Here is a 23,699-nt window from a genome sequence, read left to right as displayed (position 1 = left end):
AAAGATAATGAATGGTTTCCCCCAAAAGGCTTTTTTCCCTAGCCATATCTACTTGTTAACTTGGTTTCAGGAGGGGAAACTGGTTTACTAGCTAGAGAAAAGATATTTACAAAGTTTAGAAAATGTAAACTTTAAGATAAGATGCAATATTGTAAAACAGTCTCAAAAATGGGTAAGGAAAAAAAAAGACTAAGTGCTGTCTGGAGATCACTAAGAGCTGATTGTTTCTTTCTTGGTCATGCTCCACTTGAGAACTTTATAACACTTGATACACTTTTCTCTCATGTCTGACAGCTTCTCTGAAAGGCAAACATATCTATCCTTATTTCTTGGGCCTTCTCTTCAGAGCTCACCTTGTCCTGACCCAAAATTCCTTAGTCAGTGCCCTTCTAAGGGCAGCTTTCACATCCTTGTTCCTCAGTGTGTAGATAAATGGATTGAGTGTAGGTGTGACGATTCCATAGAAGAGAGCCATGATCTTCCCCCTGTCATGGGAATAGCTAGAGGGAGGCTGGACATACATACCGATGGCTGTAAAGTAGAAGAGGGACACCACCAGCAAATGGGAAGCACAGGTATTAAAGGCTTTCCAGCGACTTTCAGCAGAGCGGATTCTCATGACTGCCCGAGCAATGAACACATAAGTGCCCAGGATGAGGGTGAGGGGCACCAGAAGTAGCAAAGCCCCTAGCACATTGAGCTCTGCCTCATTCACATGAGTATCAGTACAAGCTAATTTCAAAAGAGCAGGAACTTCACAGAAGAAATGGTCTATCACCCTCTGTCCACATCGTGGGGTCAACACTGTGAAAGTGGACTGCACAAGGGAGTTAGCAAAGCCGCTAATCCAGGTCCCAGTGGCCATGTGGATACAGTGTTTCTGGTTCATGATGACTGGGTAGTGAAGGGGCTTGCAAATAGCAGCATAACGGTCAAAGGCCATGATGGCTAGAAGTATACATTCAGTAGAACCCAAGGCCAAGAAAATATAGAGTTGGGCAACACAACCACCATAGCTAATGGTCTTTTCTGGTCCCTGAAGGTTGACTAGCATCTGTGGGACAGTGCTGCTGGTATAGCAGAGATTCAGAAGGGATAGATTAGAGACAAAAAAGTACATGGGACTGTCAAGCTGGGGATCCAAGTGGGAAACCAGGATAATGGAGATATTTCCAAGTAGGGCAAAGATGTAAGCCACCAGAAAGATGACAAAGAATGGTGTCTCCAGCCAGGGGCGATCAGGGAACCCCAGTAAGATAAAGTCATCTAGTGAGCTCTGATTGTTGATCCACATATTGGCATTGACAGGTGAAATTCCAGCTGAGACCTCTAAATACTCTCTTCTAGATATGGGTATTGATGGTAAAAGGAAGCCACAGAGAATTAAGGACCAGAGATGCTAAGATGAACCTCTCACTTTTGCTATCATCTGCATCTATATCGCAATTATGGTATAATGTTGAGCCAACATTATCAATGTAATATTGAAATATTATTAAGAAAAGAATAAAAAGAATACCAGCAATGTAGTTGAAAAGTTATCCTTACATCATGAATGTCTTCTGTTATTATTCTTTTGGATTTTGATGTCTTCCTTTCTCAGAAGTTTCAATTGAAATACCATCAACTTTATTTGTCATGACTATGTAATGGAAACAATCGAGTGTAGATTAAAACAGATTGGGAGAAGGCAGAGCTTCCCAAACAAGGTTGAACAAAGGACAGCATGAAGAAGGCAGGTGGATCAGCAGTTGAGGGGGAGCCAAGACATCTTGGCATCTTCATCTTTGTCAAATTGACCCTGGTCAGAAACATCATGGGAACTGGAGCACTTCATCAGTTTTGCACAGTGAAAGATGGTGTGTCAGGAGCCCAAGCATTAGTGTTGGTCCTATTAAGAAAATCTTAAATTGGGGGAAAGAGATAAAAAATTCAAACACAATAACATACACACAAAACAAGCCTCAAAACCCTGCTTGCTGTGAAATGCTACTCTAGGGATAGATACATAAGTTTTATGTACTTTTAACCTCTGAGAGAAATCACCAGAAAGAGTTTCAAATATTTGGCTCCTTGAAATTTGATGCTGTACATAATATTTTGAATCCCCAAAGATAATCACTAGCATGTATAAATTTAGACATTTCCCCCTCTCTTTCCCTTCCTTGTTCTGTTTTCTTACTCATTAATTATATTTCTACCATCTGAGATGCCTCTAAGCTGCTCTTCCCCCATCCAAATCACACAATTCCTTTATTATAAAATTTTTTGAAGGATAACTCTAATTTTTCATTCTTTAAAATCCTACATTTCTTTAGGTTTGACTCCCACATTATAGCAAATTCGTCTTGTATTTTGAGTTATTTTATAAAGGCATTTGCCTTCTTTCTTCAAATCCCACTCATTCCTTTCACTAGTTGGGTACTTTGGAAATGTCATTTAATCTTTTAAGCTTCAATCTTCTCTTTAAAATGAGCCTAATTATACCCAGCTCATAGGACTAAATGATATAATGTAAATCATATATATAAAACTCAGTTATGTTCATAGGCTAATAATTCATTAACTGTTAGTAATTATTTCACAAATCAGGAATTTTCTAAAATATTGGCTAGTTCTTATTCTTGTGTATCTATATGTGGCATATAATGGTATTTGTAATAAGTAGACAATTAATAGGTACTGAGGGATAATAAACATGAAGTGACTGCAAGGAAAACAACCAAGGAACCTCCAAGTACTTATTTTTTTGATCCTCTTAGTTGACCTTACATTATATTCTTCTTGTGCTCCTAACTTAGTAGAATTAGTGGATTTAGTTGGCCAGGTCTATTGTTTATGTTGGTGTCATTGATTGTGGAACTAGTGTGGAGAAAGTGAATCACAATGAGAAATGATAGGGAGAAGTCCTTGCTTCACAGCATCAAACCTCAGAATCATTAAATCTAAAATGGAGCTCCATCCCACACTTCTCATTTCTTTGCTTTAGTTTTAAAAATACAATTTTTGATATGCAGAACCTAACAATTATCTTCAAATTACAATTGCCTATGTGCTGTCCTAGTTGTCAAATTAGACCCATTTTTCTTTAACATTGTCTCTTGTATGTATCCATTACATCTACATCTACACAAAAATATTATAACAGACACAAAGAAAACAGTTCAATGCTCCATGGTCTCTAGCTTTCAAGCTAGTCTCCCCACTTGCAATTGCTTTCTCATCTTCACAGCATTCTAACATGCCTGGAGAACAGTCTTCTATTAGTTCAAAGCTGATTATGCACATCTCAGCTCAAAATTCTGCAGTGGATCACTGTGCTGTAAGACATTATATTAAAATGCAAACTTAGATTCACTGCCTCCTACAATAATGGCTCAAACCACTGCAACATCGCCAGACTTTTCCCCCGCTTCCTTATATTTATGCTGATCCAAAACTCCATTGTTGCTCTCCATCCTGTAAGGACTATTTCGAGTACCAAAGTGTTCTTAAGTATTCCCCCCTCCTTAACTAATCCTCCCAAGCTCTTTATCTGTAATTTTCTTACAATACACTCCATAGTTTATCATAATTATATATAAAATGTGTTTCTGTTTCTGTACCTATCCTGTTTCCCTGACCAGATTGATTATATACTCTCCCCTCTTTTTTTTTTCTTTTTTGCTATTTTAGGGCCGCACTCGTGGCATATGGAGGTTCCCAGGCTAGGGGTTGAATTGGAGCTACAGCTGCCAGCCTACGCCACAGCAAAAGGGATCTGAGCTGCCTCTGCAGCCTACACCACAGCTCACAGCAATGCCAGATCCTTAACCCACTGAGAAAAGCCAAGGATTGAAGCTGCATCCTCACGGATCCTAGTCAGGTTGGTTAACCACTGAGCCACAAAGGGCACTCCTGATTATATACTCCTAAAGAGTAAACACAGGACTTGTAGACTTAAACATGATAAGTATTTCCTACATTTTAATTGATTTCAATTCAGTTGAAACCAACAACTCTGAAACTCTTCCCTTTGGTGTTCTCATATGTTAGATTATGTCAGCATCTTGATTTTGTTATTTCTTTTATGACCTCAATCCGTTTCTTGATATTTCATCACAACAGGAACTAGACACATTATTCACATTTCCATTCCAAGCCCAAAAACCAAGGCAGAGTTTAAATATGCCCTCCTTTACTCATAATGCAAACATTTTGAGGGTTTTACTACTAATTCTCAAAATGACATAAGTAATCAACCAATAAATAGATTTATTTTACTTACTGAAATCAATGGATTTTTTTCTTTTGTCTTTTTAGGACCGCACCCACAGCGTATGGAGGCTCCCAGGATAGGGGTCGAATCAGAGCGGGAGCTACTGGCCACCATAGCCAGAGCCACACCGGATCCTTAACCCACTGAGCAAGGCCAGGGATGGAATCTGTGTCCTCATGGATGCTAGTCAGATTCGTTTCTGCTGAGCCACGATGGGAACTCCCCAGAAATCAATGGATTTTTGAAGGTCACTACATACACTTGTGACTAGCTTCGTTCACCTATAGACTAAGAGTCAGAATACTTGCATATAAGCTCCATACTGCTTGCAAGACAATTGGAAAAAGAAAAAAGCTATACAAAATAACATATTGTATTAAGAGAAAAATAACCAGTAGTTGAAATATTAGTAGATCCACTTACATGGTAAAATCACCTAAGAAGTTTTCTGGAAATTTCCAAGTGCCTGTGCTCTTCTGTGGAAAATGAAGTTATTTTCTTGCGACGTCGTCCCCTTTTATAAATCCTATTATTTCTTATATCTAAAATAACACTCTTCATTTAAAATCGATGTTATGCAGGAGTCCCTGATGTGGCACAGTGGGTTAAGAATCCAACTGCGGTGGCTCGGGTTGCTGTGGAGGTGGGGGTTTGATCCCCAGTTTGGTGCAGTGAGTTAAAGGATTTGGCATTGCCACAGCTGTGGCGTAGGTCGCAGCTTTGGTTCAGATTCAATTCCTGGCCTAGAAACTTCCATGTGCCATGGGTGTGGCCATTTAAAAAAAAAAAGAATAAAATAAAATAGGTCTTATCCAATTTCTTTTCTTTTCCCATATTTTATCCTATGGTAGTGAGACTTTAGAAATAGAGCCGTGGAATGTGATTATGTTTTGTATTATATTTTATTCCCAAAGAAATGGACAGATGTCACTGTCAATTGATTAGAGGGTTATTACAGAAATAAAAAATAATATTCTGATTCAACTTTGAGAAACAACTTTATCTTTATACATAATTCCTTAACCCAATTTTGCCTAATCTATTTTGGTCAAAGAAGAAATCACTCCTGTGTTGCAGGATTACCTTACAGAAGGATGGCCCTCATTGAGCATGCAAGAAATTCCTTATCCAATTACAATCATAAAAGAAACAACTGTAGAATTCATCCTATCTGAATTGCTTTCTTACTAAAGACTCAGGATCTCATTATTACTGAGTACCCTGCACTCAGATAACAGTTTTATAAATCTAAAGAAAACTGAAAATTTTCTCCTGACTTTCAAAGATTACTGCCATGAGATTTTCCCAGTCCTTTTTTTTCCCATTACATCTCTCTAAAAGGACCCAGAACATTATTAAATTTCTGAGATAAGCTTGGGACTGTTATGAAGAAAATATATACTTTCTCCCTGGGAACAGTAAAGTTATTATTATTCCATTATCACATACTTACTCCAGAGGAGCAGAAAAGTTATTAAAGATAAATATGTAGCATGTTTTACTGGTTTTCAGAATACATGATAGCATTCCTAGACATTGAAGTTACATAAAAACAGTGACAAAATGAGTGATGATAATGACAGCAATAAATAAACTCTGAAAGTCGAGCTGAGGGGGAAAAAAATAAGGAAAAAAGGAAATGAGAAGAAAAAGAGATAAATACGTAAAGATAGTAATGTTCTTTCTTGCATTTTGTAAATGATTAAATGTGTTAAATTTGTCTTATGAATATGCGGCAATAGAGAGAAAGAGGAAAAAAAAGGATGCAAATACTAAAAGGGTGAGACCAAATCCAGTAATTGTTTATTGACCTGGAAAGGGCTGTGGGGAGTTCTTGCCTTTCTGGTTGTATATGAAAATTATGGGATTAGTAGAGCTTAATTTGTCTAAATAGGAAGTTAAAGAAAATGCTGATGAGTTCCCCAGCAGATGAGAAAATAGAGCTGGGAAGACAGAAGAATTTGTGCTTCTGAAGCAAATGGGACATGCAAAGGAATGAAAAGGCATCAGGAAAGAAGCACCTGAATGGGTGGGTAGCTTAAAGAAACATGGGGACTTTTATTTTAGATTTTACATCCTGATACAGTCTTAACTTTGTAAGTATGATTCTACTATAACATGCTAAGACAAAATAGAAACAATATGTAGGTGGTCTACCTCTGATTCACTTTAGATATTTCTCCTTAATGTTAGTGTCTGAGGATCATTGCTATAATTTCTTTCTTTACATGATTTTTTTCCATTATAGTTGGTTTACAGTGTCCTGTCAATTTTCTACAGTACAGCAAAGTGACCCAGTCTCACACACACACACACACACGCACACGCGCGTGCACACACACACACACACACACATTCTTTTTCTCACATTGTCTTCCATAATGCTCCATCCCTCAAGTGACTAGATACAGTTCCCAGTGCTATACAGCAGGATCTCATTGCTTATCCATTCCAAATGCAACAGTTTGCATCTGTTCACCCCAGACTCCCAGTCCATCCCACTCCCTTCCCTCCCCCTTGGCAACCACAAGTCTGTTCCCCAAGTCCATGTGTTTCTTTTCTGTGGAAATGTTCATTTGTGTCATATATTAGATTCTAGGTATAAGTGATATCATTGGTATTTGTTCCGTCCGTGTTGCTGATCTTTGCTGTAATTTCAATGCCATGCTCTCTGCCTATTGGATTTCTAAATTGTTATAGATTTAAATAATCTTTGATTTGTTTGAGTGGTAAGACTTTTCAGAGTTCAATTGGTTTCTATAGAAAATCAATATTTTTATTACCCACAAACATCATAATGTGGTTTCAATCCAGAGAAGGGGTTAAAAAAAAAAAAAAAGGCACACCTGCAGCAACATGGATGGAACTAGAGACTCTCATACTGAGTGAAGTAAGTAGGAAAGAGAAAGACAAATACCATATGATATCACTTATATCTAGAATCTATTATGCGGCACTAATGAACCTAAAAGAAACTCATGGACATGTGGTTGCCAAGGGGGAGGGAGTGGGATGGACTGGGAGTCTGGGGTTAATAGATGCAAACTATTGCCTTTGGAATGGATAAGCAATGAGATCCTGCTGTATAGCACAGGGAACTATATCTAGTCACTTGTGATGGAACATGATGGAGGATGATGTGAGAAAAAGAATGTGTATATATGTGTGACTTCGTCACTGCTCTACAGTAGAAATTGACAGAACATTGTAAACCAACTATAATGGAAAACATAAAAGTCATTAAAAAATAAAATTTAAAAAATAAAAAAGGCACACCTAAAAATATTTAAATTAAAATACACGATTTCCAAGGAGTTCCCCTCCTGGCTCAGAAGTTAATGGACCTGACTAGGATCCATGAAGATGTGGGTTTGATCCCTGACCTTGCTCAGTGTATTAAGGATCTGGTGTTGCCGTGAGCTATGGTGTAGGTCACAGATGCAGCTCGGATCCTGCGTTGTTGTGGCTGTGGTGTAGGCTGGCAGCTGTGGCTCTGATTAGACCCCCTAGCCTGAGAACTTCCATATGCCACAGGTGCAGTCCTAAAAACCAAAAAAATAAAATATTTCCAAAGGTAAATAGCACTGATAATAAATTTGTATTTTTCCATAGCTTTCCTCATAATAAAATAAAATACACCAAGGATTTAGAAACACCAAAATATTTATAACAAATTTTCATAAACATATTTAACTGTATTTGCTTTTGTACTCATATATAATCATCCTTCCATGCATATTTGTTTTGTTCTCATAATAATCCTCTAAAGCAAAAATGATTTTTTTTAATCTGAGAAGAGAGAAAACTTGGACACCAAGAAGTTATAGGACTTGCCCAAGTATATAAATCTAGAAAATTCAGTAGTTAAGAAGTGAATAATACAGGACTTTGAATCCTAGGTCAGTATACTTTTCATAATTTCATTGTTCTTCTCGCAAACAAATTACATGCAGCAGTGGAATCAAACTTTTTAAATTAAAAAAAAAAAAACAAACTTCATAGTTCTATCCTTGAATGCTTCCTTCATCCCACCTTAAGAAACAACCAGTGACAAAACTAGGTGACCTTTGATTTTTACTATCCTCCCCTCCCCAAATCCCTTCTGCATTTACCAGATACGGGGCTGTAATTCATCCATTGTTTGGCATACGACAGAGAGGGGGAGTTATGGAAGACTGACCTGTGGCTTAAACACAATGTGCACACACTGGTTTCTGCTTGCGTTTCTTCTCCGTTCTGGAGGGCTTCAACCAACCTCTCTCCGGCCTAGTGAAGGGTCAATTTTAAGAAACTAACACCAATTTATGGCTATCCACAGACTTCATAGATCCACAGGGAGCTCTCCCCTGATTTTTCCTGATAGTACGGTTTTGTCCCATCCTTCTATTTAAGCATCTGAGATTCAGCATAATTAACAGCTGCTGCCACCATCATGTCCAGGAGAGAAGAACCAGAGGGACTAAAAGGTGAGACAGCCTACAAAACAATCAGGAAAATGCTTCTAACAAAATACAAACTGCAGGCATGTCAGTTGGGAGAGTCATCTCAGAGGAAACCAAATCAATTTCACTAAGACCTTAATGGTTGCCAAGATGATTTTTATAATACAGATTATTTGATAGGTAAAATCACCCTTTACTATGCTTACTATTATGAGAAAAATAGGACAACTATGTATAGTTGCAAAAGTAATCTTTCTGAAGTATGATTTTTTTCTTTTCTTCTTCTTTTTTTTTTTTTTTTGTCTTTTTGCCTTTTCTAGGGCCACTCCTTTGGCATATGAAGGTTCCCAGGCTAGGGGTCTAATTGGAGCTGTAGCCACCAGCCTACACCAGAGCCACAGCAACGGGGGATCCTTAACCCACTGAGCAAGGCCAGGGATCAAACCCAAAACTTCATGGTTTCTAGTCGGATTTGTTAACCGCTGCGCCATGACGGCAACTCCTGAAGTATGATTTTTTTCATGTTTCCCCCGTAGTCTCCCTTCATTCTCCCCCTACGATTTATTATATAGCTATGTAATAAACAGAAGATATATATTAATTTGATAGTCACTATATAAATTAGGGGAATACATTTTAATAATTCATATTTACCTAACAACAATTCTAAAACTTAGAAAAATCAACTAACTTGTCCAAGATTATAGCCAGGTGCACTAGGAAGAAAACCAATGCTTCCAGGAGTTCCTGGTGTGGAATGGTGGGTTAAGGATCCAATGTTGCTACAGCTATGGAGTAGGTCACAGCTGTGCCTTGGATTTGATCCCTGGCCTAGGAACTTCCATATGCTGTAGGTGCAGCTATAAAAAAACAAAGACAAAAACAAACAAAAAAAGCAGCACTTCCAAATTTGATCTGGCTTTTCTCGCTCCAAGTTATTGAGCATTACTAATCCAGACTCACCCCATTTGGATGTCAACATTAAAATTCAACTTGTTTTTCACTTGGCAGTACAGCAGAAATTGAAGGAACATTGTAAATCAACTATACTTTAATAAAAACTTTAAAAAAATTCAACATGGTTTTATCCAGTAACTCCATTGTATTAGCCTTTCTTTTTTCTTTCAAAATATCCATGGAGTAGTAGGAAAAATAATGGGTATGAAACTGCAATGATTATTTATAAATATTAAATCTGTAATCTTGGACAAATAACTCCTACTGTCAGACTTTGTACTTCTTTATCACAAAAGTCTGGTTATTAAAACTCCTGAATTAACTTGACCTCAAATTATCATAAGAAAGAAATTTTTTGAAAGGATTTTATATTGGGTTTCGGAAATAAATCCAAATGTGCATGAAGGTTTACTTTACAATAAAAGCAAAGTATGTGGTGCAGGCCGGCGGCTACAGCTCCGATTCAGCCCCTAGTCTGGGAACCTCCATGTGCTGCAGGTGCGGCTCTAAAAAGACAAAACAAACAAACAAAATAAATAATAAGCCCAATAGATTATGCTGTATAGTATGTCATAAGCGCTCTGGAGGAAAGAAACTGTGGAGTAGGGTAAGGAGTATCAGGAGGGTGAAGTGGGTAGATGGTGGAATTAAACAGTGGTCAGGAGCGCTCTCCTAGAGAAAATAAGATGTAAACACTTGAGGGATATTGAACTGCAGGAGGTGTTTCTGTATTTTGGAGATTAATCCCTTGTCAGTCACTTCATTTGCAAATATTTTCTCCCATTCCGTGGGTTGTCTTTTGGTTTTGTTTATGGTTTCCTTTGCTGTGCAAAAACTTTTAAGTTGAATTGTCCCACTTGTTTATTTTTGTTTTTATTTTCATTACTCTAGAAGTCAGCTCATGTCAAAAAAAAAAAAAAAAAAAAAAAAACAAACCCAAACAACCCAATCAAAAAATGGGCAGAAGATCTAAATATGCATCTCTTAAAGAAGACATACAGATGAACAAAAACAAAAAACAAAAATAAAACATGAGAAGATGCTCAACATCACTAATTATTAGAGAAATGCAAATCAAAACTACTATAAGTTACCACCTTACATCAGAATGGCCATCATCAAAAATTCTACAAGCAATAAATGCTGGAGAAGATGCGTAGAAAAAGGTTCTGCCTAACCCTCTTACATTAATGGTGGGAATGTAAATTGGTGCAACCACTATGGGAAACAGTAGGGAAGTTCCTCAAAAAACTAAAAATAGAACTACCATAGGACCCAGCAACCCACGCCTAGGCATCGATGTAGAAAACCTTAATCTGAAAAGATACATGCACTGCAATGTTTCTTGCCGCACTGTTTACAACAGCCAAGACATGGAAGCAACCTAAACATCATCGACAGAGCAATGGATAAAGAAGATGTGGTACCTATATGCAATGGAGTATTAGACATAAACAAGAATGACACAATGCCATTTGCAGCATGGATGAACCTAGAGATTGTCATATTAAGTGAAGTTAGATATTGAAAGACAAACATCACATCACTTATACGTGGAATCTAAAAAAAGAAAAGTGACGAGACCTGCTCATCCACTCAGGTCCCAAAGTCAGTGGTGCTGCCGATTTAAGACAGCAGACACAAAGAAATAGAGTGGGGATCAGGGGGCTACTGCCTTCGAGGGGCAATAGCAATCCTGAGCCAAGTCATGATTTTTATTTGCTATTTTCTACTTCCTAGTACGTTCAGAATCACAGGTGTTATTTACAAGGTTACTGATCAAGGCTACAGATATGCAAGGCACAGACCCTTTGTATTCATAGACGCTGTAAATGATTAACCCTCCAGAGAAAGATTATATTGTTTATGCTTACGGCTATTAACGCCCTTTCCTCCAACTCCCTTAGGGTCATGAGAACAAGAACCTCAATGGCTTTCCATGGACAACATCTGGAGTATTTGGCAACTTGATTTCAAGCAGCCACTCATACGGTGTACCTTTCCTGTCTCACTCCCTTTCCCCCAGGGGTCTGGGAAAGTCATATATTTTGCAAGCCTAGATTAGCATCATTCTTCAAGCGCCATCTAGTTTCTTTGCTTCACTATGCCCTGTATACATGCATATCTGGCAAGCCTCCAACAAAAAAGGATACAGACAGATTTACTTGTAGAACAGAAACAGATTCACAGACTTTTAAAAACATATGGTTACCAAAGGGGACAGGTGGGGGTGGGGAAGGATGGACTAGCGGCTTTGGGATGGCATATGCACACTGAGGTAAATGGAATGATTGGCCAACAGGGAACCTGCTGTATAGCACAGAGAACTCCACCCAATATTCTGGGATAAGCTATGTGGGAAAAGAGTATGAAAGAGAATGAATATGTGTACATGTATAACTGAATCAATCTGCTGTATAGAAAAAATTATCACAACATTGTAAATCAACTATACTTCAATACAACTTTTAAAAATCAGGAAAAAATATTTAAAGGAGGGGAAAAGGTTAGCTAAGCAGGTTTCTGGGATAGAGCATTCCAGCCAGAGAAGAGCAAAAGTCTTACAGCAGGAGGATACCTAGTGCCTTTTAATAACAGCATGGGGGCCAAGTAGGGAGTGAGTCAAGAAGGGAATTGGGAGAGATGAGTTCAGGAGAGGCCATTGTACAAATTTAGAGCCATTTGGAGCTTTAGGCAGAGAAAGGAGAAGAGGAAGGATCTGCTTTGAGTTTCAGAAGAATTACTCCATTGTGTTTAGAATTCCCTGTAAGCATGGAAGTGATTACATAACATAGACACTAAAGCAGTAATCTGGCTGAGAGATGATGAGATAATGGACTCAGAGCAGGGTCTTAGCAAAAGAAGTGATAAAATCCTAGAGAGATATATTTATATATACACACACTGCATTTTAGAGCCACACCTGTGCATATGGAAGTTCCTGGGCTAGGGAATGAATGACATCTGCAGCTGCTGGCCTACACCACAGCCACAGCAACCGCCAGATCCAAACCATGTCTGTGACCTACACCACAGCTCACAGCAACTCTGGATCCTTAACTCATTGAGCGAGGCCAGGGATCGAACCCACTTCTGCATGGATGCTAATCGGGTTCATAACCCACTGAACCACAACAGGAACTCCCTGGATATATTCTGAGGTTGGAGATAATAGGATTTCCTGAAGCACTGGATATTGGCTGCTAGTTCTTCATTTTATTTTCCGTTTCACATTGATGTATCAGCTTCCTGCGTTGGAAGATAAGACTTAGACTTGCTTTTGCATAATATTTTATTTCTCCTTTCACACACTCACATAAACACACCTGTTCCCCAAACACCCTAGTATAATTATATCCTAATGTTAGATAATTCAGAGTTTATATTATAGTGATAATAAAGATGGTTTTCACAGCCAAGCTGTGATTAAGTTTTCCTCATGTGTTTTTGGTTGTTCCGAGTTAATAAATGTTTTATGCCTATGTGTAACTTTTTTCTACACTTTGTATTTTAGAGCCCACAAAACTGCCAGGCTCATTTCAGAATGATAGACGATGTCAAATAGTCTGTCAGCTCACTTTTCCTGACGGGCTTTGCCAGAGCATTCGTGCTCCAAACTTGATTCTCCTCATGCATGTCTTCCTGAAATTTCCCCTCACAGCCAGCCTGGCTTAGAGGAAGCACACTCACATTTATCCTCTCAGGGGTCTTTTTGGCTGGGACTGAGAATTAGACGTTGAGATAGGTCCACAGGAGAAAAGCACACACATTTATTTAATACAAGTTCTATGTGACATGGGAACTCTCGCAAAGAGGGAAAGGCAAGAAAATGGTAACATCTCCTTACTTTTACATCAGGAGAGACAGTTGTGGGAAGGGACTGAACTACATGAGGTTGTGGAGGGAGGCTAAAGAAACAGAATTATTTTAACAAGGTCTGTTTGTATAGAATTCTCTCCATCTCACCTTTTCTGATCCTGGGTGATAACTAAGAGTATTATTTTCCTTCAGGTGGAGGCAGGATATCTTTCATATGGGAATTTCATCTCCTGAGGGAAAAAGAAAGATCAGAGTGCTTTTCCTGTACCTGCTGCTTTTCAAGTCCCTCTTAACTCAAGACAGTGACTCGGCCACAGGGGCATATGTCGGGTGGCATGTTCTGAAATCCTTCACTAGCATTTTCTCCCTTGCTTTTCTGCCTCAAATCCCTTGCACGCTGCTCCCCATGCTTTTGACTTTCTCAGACGTTTCCTTCCTTTGGGTAGAGCGTAGCCCTCTGCGGCTTCCTGAGAATACTCAAACAAGAAAAACGAGAGCCCTCATACCTGAAAATTTCGGTAGTCTCTCATCATGTTTCCATGACTGATAGTTTGAGCATAAAATTCTGAGTAAAAAATAAAGTCCCCTTAACACTTTGAAATCATTGCTTTTTTAAGGTCTGCTTTCCAGTATTTTTTGTTGAGTACACAAATGCCATTTTTATTTATCAGTCTTTAACTATAAATTTTCAGCTGTCACCCTATCCCCCCAGTAGCTGTTAGTTTCTTTTCTTGGGTGCTGGTAATTGCAGTCTCATTTTGCTATATTTTTGTGTGGTCTCTTTTCTTCCATTTTGCTGTGCACTTATGAACACCTGATGTAGATAGTTTTCAACCCCTTCTTTTTTACAATGAAAATATGTTCATTAATGATCATAATATTAGGTACTTTAGAATGGTCAGTGTGGGGGCCCATGGAAGGCCACCCCAAAAGGTGCCTCACTGGCATATGGATTATTTTGAATTAACGTGAATTAATAAATGATCAATGCAAGAGGGACACTCTGATCCTGCTTTCTGACTCCCTGCAATTGGGAAGTAAACCTCTCATGTGAAAGGGGCATTCTTGCATCTGGAGGTAAAATGACGCATTTAAGGCTAAGGGGAATCTGGGCTGAGAAGCCTATATAAACAAGCTTTGTTACTTCTTTAATTTACCACCTAGCACCCAAACAGTTTAGATTTTTCACCAATTAAACACCTCAAATCTAAGGTTCTTTGTGCTGTCAGTTTTCATACATTTATTGTTTCTTTGTCTAAAACGCACAAAATGTACCTGCTTTGGCCACTCTTTAAGTCCAATTGCTATGAGATCTCTACATGCACGAATTAAAACTAATTTCTTTTTCTCCTGTTAATCTGTTTTACATTAATTTTGTTATTAGTCCGGCCACAAGAACTCAAGAGGGGTACGGGGGAAATTTCCCTTTCCCCAACACCAGAAGAGAAATATAGTAAAAGAATATATTCTTTCATTGAAGTTTTAATATGTAATTGTTGCAGTAGAAAATAACAACATAAAAAATGAAACATATGACAACTTAAAAAGCGAACATCTGCAAAAGGAACAATTATGCCACTGATGTAATATTTTATTTTCTTCATTTGTTCCTTAGTGTTAAGAAAAACAACTAACAATTAAAATGAAGAAACCTCAATTTTAATTCTAGGAGTCAACTTCAGTCAAATCCTCCCTTATCAAAGATAGTGCATCTTCTGGGGCAGGGGTTGGGATTGGCATATGCACCCTGTGGTGTATGGAGTGACTGGCCAGTGGGGACCTGCTATATAGCACAGGGAATTCTACTCAATATTCTGTGATGATCTAGATGGGAAAAGAATCTGAGAAAGAATGGATGTGTGTGTATATATATATATATATATATATATATAACTGACTCATTTTATCATATAGCAGAAATTATTACGACATTGTAAGTCAACTATACTTCAATGAAACTTTGAAACATGGAAGAGAAAAAAAGATGTTATATCTTCAATTCACATTTGTTTCACTGTTTCACATTTTAAACATAAATAAACACTCTAGGTGTTCTTATCAGGATACAGATGCTCAAGTTTTTGCAATTGCAGTGCTATCGTCATTTATTTCTAATCATCTATTCAAGTGTAGAAATAGACAGCACCTCAGGGACTGGAGGGCCTCAAGCTATTTAAAAGAATTTCAACATTAGAACGTTACTCTTAAATTGGTTTATGTGAGAAGTTGACCATATAGCTGGGAATTCTCTAAATCAACTTCCAGATAGAATGCAATGTTTATTAAAGATAAGCAAGAAAAGTTTGCTAAGTCAAAACTTATTAAAACTAAATAGAAACTGCAGTAGTTTTTTAGATGCAAAAGTTTTTTTTTTTTTGAGCATGTATGTTATCCCTGAATTTGTTTAGAATTGGCAGCACAAGGGTTAATAACAAGCAAATCTACTTCAGTTGATTTTATTACTATCTTAAAATTCTCTACAGATAATTCACCGGCTTTGTGCCTATACAGGGGGCAGACAGCTTGCATTGCCACATGTTGGTAGGGAGCCCTTTAATTTTTATGTTGAAAAAACATTTTCCTTCTCTCAATTCTATTCCTTTCTGCCTGAAGTTCCTGTCCTTCGAATGTTGTCCTTGTATATTCGTCTTCTGGTTTTTCTTGAATTTCTTCTGCTATTTTTTTATCTTGGTTTTTTCCTTCACTCTAGGAAATTTCAAGGTTATGTTTGAATGCTTCTCTCTTTTCAATGTAATTTTACTGTTCTAATATTTTGTTAAGGTAACAGAAACCATTTAACGAATTAGGAAAATAATGTAAACTAGGTCTGTATTGTACTACTCAACAGAAGATAGTATGTTTGGGTTTTTAAAAGCAATTTTTTAAAGTCATTATTAATCCTCATTAAGAGCCTTTGAAACTTTTTTTTAACAGGAGTAGAGTGTCTTTTATTTTTATTATTATTAATAGTAATAATGTTTATTTTTTCCATTATACCTGGTTTAGAGTGTTCTGTCAATTATCTGCTGCACAGCAAGGTGACCCAGTTACACATACATGTGTACATCCTTTTTTCTCACTTTATCATGCTCCATCATAAGTGACTAGATATAGTTCCCAGTGCTATACACAGGATCTCATTGCTTATCCATTCCAAATGTAACAGTTTGCACCTATTAACTCCAGATTCTCAGTCCATCCCACTCCCTCCCCCTCCCCCTTGGCAACCACAAGTCTGTTCTCCATGTCCATGATTTTCTTTTTTGTGGAAAGGTTCATTTTTGCTGTATAATAGATTCCAGATGTAGGTGATATCATATGGTATTTGTCTTTCTCTTTCTGACTTACTTCACTCAGGATGAAAGTCTCTAGATCCATCCATGTTGCTGCAAATGGCATTATTTTGTTCTTTTTTATGGCTGAGTAGTATTCCATTGTGTATATATATACCACATCTTCCGAATCCAATCATCTGTCAGTGGACATTTGGGTTGTTTCCATGTCCTGGCTATTGTGAATAGTGCTGCAATTAATATGTGGGTGCACATGTCTTTTTCAAGGAAAGTTTTGTCTGGGTATATGCCCAAGAGTGCGACTGCTGGGTCATATGGTAGTTCTATGCATAGTTTTCTAAGATACCTCCATACTGTTCTCCATAGTGGTTATACCAGCTTACATTCCCACCAACAGTGCAGGAGGGTTCCCTTTTATCCACACCCTCGCCAGCATTTGTTATTTGTGTACTTATTAATGATGGCCATTCTGACTGGTGTGTGGTGGTATCTCATAGTAATTTCGATTTGCATTTCTCTAATATTCAGGCATGTTGAGCATTTTTTTCATGTGCTTGTTGGCCATCTGTATATCTTCTTTGGAGAAATGTCTATTTAGGTCTTTTGCCCATTTTTCAATTGGGTTGTTGGCTTTTTTACTGTTGAGTTGTATAAGTTGATTGTATATTTTATTTATTTATTTATTTTTGTCTTTTTACCTTTTCTAGAGCTGCTCCCGCAGCATATGGAGGTTCTCAGGCTAGAGGTCTAATCAGAGCTGAAGCCTCTAGTCTACACCAGCGCCACAGCAACACGGGATCCGAGCCACATCTGTGACCTACACCACAGCTCACGGCAACACGGCATCCTTAACCCACTGAGCAAGGCCAGGGACCAAACCTGAAACCTCAGGGTTCCTAGTCGGATTCGTTAACCACTAAGCCACGATGGGAACTCCCTGTATGTTTCAGAGATTAAACCCTGGTCAGTTGCATCATTTGAAACTATTTTCTCCCATTTGGTAAGTCTTTTTGTTTTTTATGGTTTCCTTTGCTGTGCAAAAGCTTGTCACTTTGATTAGGTCCCACGGGTTTATTTTTGCTTTTATTTTTGTTGCTTTGGGAGACTGTTCTAAGTTTTTTTTATTGCTTCTTTCCTTATCATTCTACTTTTAAGTCCTGGGGGTTGGTTGGTTGGTTGGTTGGTTGGTTTGATGAGCCTTCATTAATTATACCAGTTACAAAGATTTTTACTGTTCTTTTATCCTGCATTTTATGTGTCTTTTCTTTCTCTCTCTCTTTTTTCTCTCTGTTTATGTTTGTCTCCCTCTGTTAGAGGACTGACTCAGAGGTGAGGCAATGCCTTCACCCAAAAATTAGTTGGAAATGCTGTGTGCTTGGGGGACGCTTGCTGATGGGATGATCAAGGCTTTCACTGGAATAACTCAAATGTCAGGACACTTTTGGTCGCTTTGTAAAAGCCTTCTACATTCCCCACAGGAACCACTTCTATTTTCCTGCCTAGAGAGTTACAAGGTTCTAAAGCTGACCAGTGTTCTAGGAGCAGAATGAGGAAAAACCAGGGGGAAAGAGGCTGTCCGAAGCACCTAACCAAATACCCTGTTTTGGGGGTGACATTCTACTCAACTCTCTGCCAGGCCTGGGGGTGCTCTCTGACCTAACTCGTCTAAGGGTGACCACTCCTTTTACCAGCTTTTATGTCAGAAGGTCTCTCACCTAGTTGTATGGACTCGGGAGACCTACACTTTTTAGGCAGACTTTTTAATGGTTGTGATTTTAGCCTCACTCTGCAACCTGCCTTCTAAGATCCCCAATGCTCACCTTTCTTAGCACCACTGCTACTCCAAGGCTCTGCAGTACAAATGGCCTTTATTCCTGCTGGGTGCTCCTCTCTGCCTCCCAGTCCTTTCAAGGCATTATTTGTCATCTTTTTTTTTTCCTTTTTTTCCAGTAAGTCATTTACTACCTTCCATCTGCTTCCTATCTTCCAAAAGTTTATTGATTTTTTTCTTGCTCTCAGTTCCTCTCCAGTTCCATTTGTCCTTATAGATACATACAATTTTGTATTTAATATATTTTTATGGTTTTCAGAAAGGAATGGGGATAAATATCTTCATTAAACTTATTATTTACCAGAGCTCTATTTCTAAAAATCTATTTTGGTAGCTGGTTATGGGGATAAAATAATAGAAAATAAGTGTGTTAAGTTTGAAAAAATTCACTTCACTTTTAGTCAGTAATGATTTGTTCAGTTGTTGAAACTTAAGGTGCCATATTATTTCTATTCCCAAAGTATATCATTGGAAACCAGTGATTTCCATCCTTCAAATATGTTGCCCTCTGAGCCTTAGCACATTCAGGACATTCTTACCTGGAAAGCAAATTTCTTGACCCCGCATATGTTTGTAGTTTTAGCTCTTCCTTCAAAGTACTACCCAGTACTCACTAGATTTATGCTTTATTTGAATTTCTCAGACACATAGGCATTCACTATATGTGCTGTCTTATTTTATTGTGCATCTGTTATGACCTTACATTGATTTTTAATTGATTCATAAATCATGAAATATATTTTATAGGAATATTACATACTGTTTGTCAGTTATTCTAGGATGCTCTAATTCTTCACAGGGATAAACATATAGTGGTGCATAGATTATTACTGATTTTGTATGTAATGAATAATTGTTGATATGTTAATTTATGACTTTTCAGTTCTTTGTGTACAGATTTTCATCTTAAGCAAAGTTCTTAAGGAGCAGAGATCACAGGATTGTTCTTTCTTTCTTTGTTTCATCTTTCTTTTTTGGCCACACATGCAGCATATGGAAGTTCCTGGGCCAGGGATGAAATCCAAGGTGAAGCTGCAATCTATGCCACAGCTGTGGCAATGCCAGATCCTTAACCTGTTGTACCACAGTGGGAACTCCAACAGGTTCATTTTCTTTAATATAAATTTCTTATTGCTTTAATTTTGATGTGAGAAATTAAGTAATTTTCTGAAAATTAAGAAGAGTAACTGTGGGAATAATAGGGAGATAGAGACAGCCAGTAGTTAAAAAAGTGAAAAAAATTATGGATAAGCATCCAGTCGAGTGATAGATCATGTTGGTATAGCTTTACAGGAGGACCTTGCCATTCGGGACCTCATCTGATACTGTTATGGTTGGTGAATCCAGCTGGCAGGTTGGGAAGTGAACTGTATGACCAAACATGAGGTGCACTGTAATGTCTGGATAAGGATATCTTTGGTCAGGGTTTACATAGGAAAACTTTTTTCCCCAGACTGTTGGAAATTGGAAATGACAGAAATCAAGGCCAGAATTAGATGCTATAATTGAGTCACAATTATGAGATCACACTAGACTAATTGCTGTTGGCTTGTCAATGAAAAAAAAAAAAAAAGCATGTTTGATGAAATTAACTGACCCACATGTTGGGTTAGATTTCAAAGCGGAACTCATTTGATTATCACCAGTGAACTTAGTAGAATATTAACAATGACTTGTGACAACCCACATAGGTTATGCCTGAAAAGCATGTATTTGTCATCAAGGCCACTCAGTCTGGCACCACGATTATCACCAGGTCAACAGAGTTTGTTAATGATAACTGACACTTACGGACTCCTTCCTATATGCCTTCTCACCATCTCCTAAAATACTTACAACAAAGCTCTGAGGTGGTCCCCGTTTTAGAAATGGAGAAATGAGGGTTGGAAATGTAAGTGATTTACCTGGAGTTATGCAGCTGGGAAATAAATGCTAGAGACAGAACAGAGGCTCTGATCTCTTTGAGTTCAAGTATTCTTTATGACCACACTACAATACCTATCCTTTGGAAATACCAATTTCAACCCTGTTGTCACATTAAAAGCAAAAGTGTCATACTTTTTTACCAAAAAAAGTGAGTGAAGTGAGTGAAGAAAATAAATCATGTTTTTTTTTTTTCCATATTATGAGGGCAAAAGGGGAACTTATTTTTACCATATTTCCCAAGGATTATTTTTTGATTCAGATATAAAATGGTAACAAATTTTCCATTCAGATATAAAATGGTAACTAATTATCGACTAGATAAATTCAATACTGTTGAAAGCGCTAAGCATATATTAGATCAAAATAGGGAGAATACTATGATAGGAAAGTTAGAAGATTGAAAAGATGTTAAATGGAGTTCCTGGGTGGCCTAGCACTTAAAAATCTGGCTTTGTGGCTGTGGAAACTTCTGCATGCCAAGGGTGCAGCCAAAAAAAAGAAGAAGAAAAAAATGTTAATTGACATATATTGATCACTTTTGGCAGCTGCTTTACTTATTGTTTTGTGCTGGTCTCAGCCTATGGATAATCAGTGTTGAGGGTGGATTGGCCCTTGGGGTTCTTACTATGATTGAAAATCTGGGGCTGCACCGTGAGGTCTCAGGTAGAGAGAGAGAGCAGGTCTGGGTTCTGCTTTTATTGGCACCAAAGGTGGGAGCTTGGGGTTTCTGGGTTCCATCTTTAGTGGTGAAAACATAAGAGCAGGAAGAGAAAATCAAGTGGTCCGAATTGTCGGTTACCTAAAATCAACCAAGATCTCTGAAACAAAGGACTCTGAGGGATGGGAGTTGGGGACAGCCTGGCTCTTTATCTCGTCCTGTGGGTGGCAATGGTTCTTTTTGAGATTGTCCCCTTTGAAGCAGATGCCTCCACAATCAAAGCTTAAGTCAGGCACTTGCATTACAAACCAATCACCAAACAAAAACTAGTAAGTTTACACTACACTTACTTTTTGATCTTTTAATCAACGTAATGGTAAAGCTCATTCCTTTTTTCACTTGTAAATAAACATGGATACAAAAACTTCAGTAAAACCTGCACAAGCTCAAAAAGGAACTTTTGGAGTTAAAATCCAAATTCTCAGAGTTCCCGTTGTGATGCAGCAGTAACAAACCTGACTAGGATCCATGAGGACATAGGTTCGATCCCTGGCCCCGCTCAGTGGGTTAAGGATCCAGCATTTCTGTGGGCTGCAGTGTTGGTTTCAGATGTGGCTTGGATCTGGTATTGTTATGGCCAGCAGCTGCAGCTCCAATTTGACCCCTAACCCAGGAACATCCATATGCCACAGGAGTGGCCCTAAAGAGGCAAAAACAAACAAACAAACAAAACAAAAAACAAAAAACAAAAAAACACCCCCCCCCCAAAAAAAACCCAAATTCTCTAGTCTAATCTCTCCACTGTACTCTACAAGGCAAGAAAGCTCTTTCTTGTGATCAACGGGAAATTGGTTTTAGAGAGTTGTTTCCAGGAATTGTTAGACTATTGATGGGAAGGAATAGAATGTAGAAGCAGCCAGGGAAATGATAAGCACATCATAAAAAGAATAACAGGGAGGGAAAGAAGGAAGCAACAAAAAGGAGAGAAAGAAAAGGATAAGAAGGGAAAGGACAAAGGAGAAAAACAGAGTGGACCATGGAAAAAGGAAGGAAGGCGGAAGAAAAACACAGGCAGGGAGGGCAAGAACCAGAAATGATATGAATAATGGACATTTACAGGGTGTGAGGAGACATTGCCTTACGAAGGGCCCCAAAGAAGCCTGGGAAGGAGGATGAAGAGGACGGATAGTTCTGAGGCCAATAAAAGACAACCAGGCAAACCATGAAGATCGCATGTGCTCCTTGTAGAACAGTACATTTCTTTAGCGAAGGATTGTGCAAAATGACTCTTTTAGCCACACACACACACACACACACATACACACACACACACACACACATGCAAGCTGATCCTTGTGGGCTCTGCTTTGTTTTTTATGAGCCCAAGTCCCTATGAAATAGTCTTCTCATAGCGCCTTTCACATCTTTATTCCTCAGTGTGTAGATGAGAGGGTTGAGGGTTGGAGTCAGTACCGTGTAGAAGAGGGAGATGAATTTCCCAGAAGTATGGGCGTAAGAGCTGTTGGGCTGGATGTACACAGCGGTGATGGTCCCATAGAAGAGGGACACTACCATCACGTGGGATCCACATGTCCCCAGGGCTTTGCGCCAGGCCTGGACTGACTTGATCCTAGTAACTGCCTTGACGATGTGTCCATAGGACGTCAGTATCAGTGCTAAGGGCAAGAGGAGCAAGACCAGGGATGCAATGAATAGCTGGACCTCATACATGTGGATGTCCACACACGCAAGCTTAATCATGGAAGGCACCTCACAGAAGAAATGATGGAGCCGCCGGTGTCCACAGCGAGGCAGCCAGAGGGTGACAGTGCTCTGGATGAGAGCGTTTCCTACTCCACTCAGCCATGCAACCCCTGCCAGGGCCTGGCACAGCCGTGGGTTCATCACAGCTGCATAGTGGAGAGGTTTGCAAACGGCAGCATGGCGATCAAAAGCCATCACAGCCAGGAGAACACACTCAGTGGAGCCCAAAGCCAGGGAGACATAGAGCTGGACAGCACAGCCCAGGGCGGTTATGGTCTTGGCTGGTCCCCTGAGGTTCCACAGCAGCTGGGGGACAATACTGGTGGTAAAGCAGATATCAACTAGGGAGAGGTGGGTGAGGAAAAAGTACATGGGTGTTTTGAGATTAGGGTCAATGGAAGCGATCAGAATGATGATTGTGTTTCCCACCAGAGTCAGGAGGTATGATGCCAAAACAACCCCGAAGAGTATCTTTTCCAGGCTGGGCTGATCCGAGAAGCCCACCAGGATGATGTTGTCTTCAACAGTGCTACTGTTCGTGCCCATCACCCTGCTCAGAATAAGGAGGAAAACACTGTAGGAATTTAGAGGAAGGATGTAGCTTTGGCCTCTGGCCACAATATCAACCTCTTAAAATTACTCTTTGAAGCACTAACTCTGGGAGAAATTACCGTGCCCGGGAGAATAAATCTCGGCAGTCTCCTTCAGAAGCTGCGGCAAAGGACAGAAGGGCCAGACACTGTACAGAGAG

General features: G+C 38.8%; 2 protein-coding genes across 2 annotated transcripts; both read right to left on the bottom strand.

The window, feature by feature from the left end:
- Window positions 1-349: 349 nt before the first annotated feature.
- LOC110258111 (olfactory receptor 2B2-like) lies at window positions 350-1,294 on the bottom strand. The gene has a single exon (XM_021081265.2). The coding sequence runs from the start codon at window positions 1,292-1,294 to the stop codon at window positions 350-352; it is 945 nt and encodes a 314-aa protein (XP_020936924.2).
- A 21,264-nt stretch (window positions 1,295-22,558) lies between these two features.
- LOC100154493 (olfactory receptor 2G3-like) lies at window positions 22,559-23,494 on the bottom strand. Its single transcript, XM_003128262.3, has one exon. It carries the CDS (start codon window positions 23,492-23,494, stop codon window positions 22,559-22,561), a length of 936 nt encoding a protein of 311 aa, XP_003128310.3.
- Window positions 23,495-23,699: the final 205 nt, after the last annotated feature.

This window comes from Sus scrofa, chromosome 7 (assembly GCF_054392235.1).
Source record: "Sus scrofa isolate SSC_HxYL_T2T_F1_AM1 chromosome 7, Sscrofa_HxYL_maternal_Yorkshire_Landrace_v2.0, whole genome shotgun sequence".
NCBI lineage: Eukaryota > Metazoa > Chordata > Mammalia > Artiodactyla > Suidae > Sus > Sus scrofa.
Note: the sequence above shows the minus strand (reverse complement) of the source record. Positions and strands in the feature narration are given on the sequence as shown.

Coding starts and splice junctions, on each gene's coding strand:
- LOC100154493 (XM_003128262.3), bottom strand. CDS start 23,494: ATGGGCACGAACAGTAGCACTGTTGAAGACAACATCATCCTGGTGGGC.
- LOC110258111 (XM_021081265.2), bottom strand. CDS start 1,294: ATGTGGATCAACAATCAGAGCTCACTAGATGACTTTATCTTACTGGGG.